Raw genomic sequence first — 1,358 nt, 5'->3', positions numbered from 1 at the left:
ATCTACTGGTACCATTGACAACACAAAACACACATTAAATAATCTCACCAACCATTCAAATACAGTCACACCCGCTTCCTTCAACATCTCAGCTCTCACACCATCCATAACCAGATGCTTTTCCTACTCTTGTTTCATCTAGTGCTCTCCTCACTTCTTCTCTTGTAATCTCTCTCTCTCATTCTCATCTCCCATCACTGGCACCTCAACACCTGCAACAGCAATTATATCTACATCCCTATTATCCCGAACATTCAGTAAACTTTCAAAATACTCCATCCACCTTTTCCTTGCCTCCTCTCCTTTGAACAACCTTCCATTTCCTTCTTTCACTGTCTCTTCAATTCTTGAACCAGCCTTCCTTACTCTCTTCACTTCTTTCCAAAACTTCTTATTCTCTTCATATGAATGACCCAATCCTTGACCCCACCTCAGGCCAGCTGCTCTCTTTGCCTCACTTACCTTGCGCTTTACTTCCACATTTTTCTCTCTATATCTTTCATACTTCTCTACACTGATACTCTGCAGCCATTCTTCAAAAGCCCTCTTTTTCTCTTCCACTTTTACCTTCACTCCACCATTCACTGCCCTTCCTCATGCTGCCTCCAACAAACTTCTTGCCACACACATCACATGCAATCCCCCAAAGAAATTCTTTTACTAACTTCCACTCCTCCTCTAAATTACCAGTTTCTCTTACTTTCACTTCATCATATGCCATTTTCAACTTTTCTTGATATTTACTTTTTACCCCCGGTTTTATTAGCTCTTCAACCCTCACTAGCTTCCTTTTACATACACCTACTATTCCCCCACTCTTCTGCTACAACTAATTTTTCTTCCACCAAAAAATTATCAGACATACCATTAGCCATACCCATAAATACGTGCACGTCTTTCAATCTTCCAAACATTCTTTTAGTTATCAACACATAATCCATTAACGCCCTTTCTACCACTCTTCCATTTGCCACACTTACTCATGTATACTTGTTTTATCTTTCTTTTTGAAAAAGCTAGAACTTAGCACCATCTCTTGCTCAACACACATATCTACCAGTCTCTCACCACTCTCATTTTCACCTGGTACGCCATACTTCCTAATATATATATATATATATATATATATGTGTGTGTGTGTGTGTGTGCGTATATATATATATATATATATATGGCCTAGAGAGAGAGAGAGAGAGAGAGAGAGAGAGAGACTTGCCGTCCTACAATCACAAAAAAAAAAATACTAAATACAATATTTCCAAAACATTCTTGAAATAATTTAAGCATAAAAATGTTGGCTGTGGTATATTACATGGTAAAAACGTAGGGGGTGGTGAATAATATCAGCTTTTGTTCCT

General features: G+C 38.3%; 1 protein-coding gene across 1 annotated transcript in view; it reads right to left on the bottom strand.

Annotated features, from left to right (window-relative positions):
- Nucleotides 1–721, bottom strand: part of LOC137620616 (ribosome-binding protein 1-like) — a 22,390-nt gene extending 21,669 nt beyond the window's left edge. The window contains exon 1 of the mRNA XM_068350913.1: nucleotides 568–721. Coding sequence (XP_068207014.1) covers nucleotides 568–721 — 154 coding nt within the window. The remainder of the gene's footprint in view (nucleotides 1–567) is intronic.
- Nucleotides 722–1,358: the final 637 nt, after the last annotated feature.

Source organism: Palaemon carinicauda, chromosome 2 (assembly GCF_036898095.1).
Source record: "Palaemon carinicauda isolate YSFRI2023 chromosome 2, ASM3689809v2, whole genome shotgun sequence".
NCBI classification, from domain to species: Eukaryota; Metazoa; Arthropoda; class Malacostraca; order Decapoda; family Palaemonidae; genus Palaemon; species Palaemon carinicauda.
Note: the sequence above shows the minus strand (reverse complement) of the source record. Positions and strands in the feature narration are given on the sequence as shown.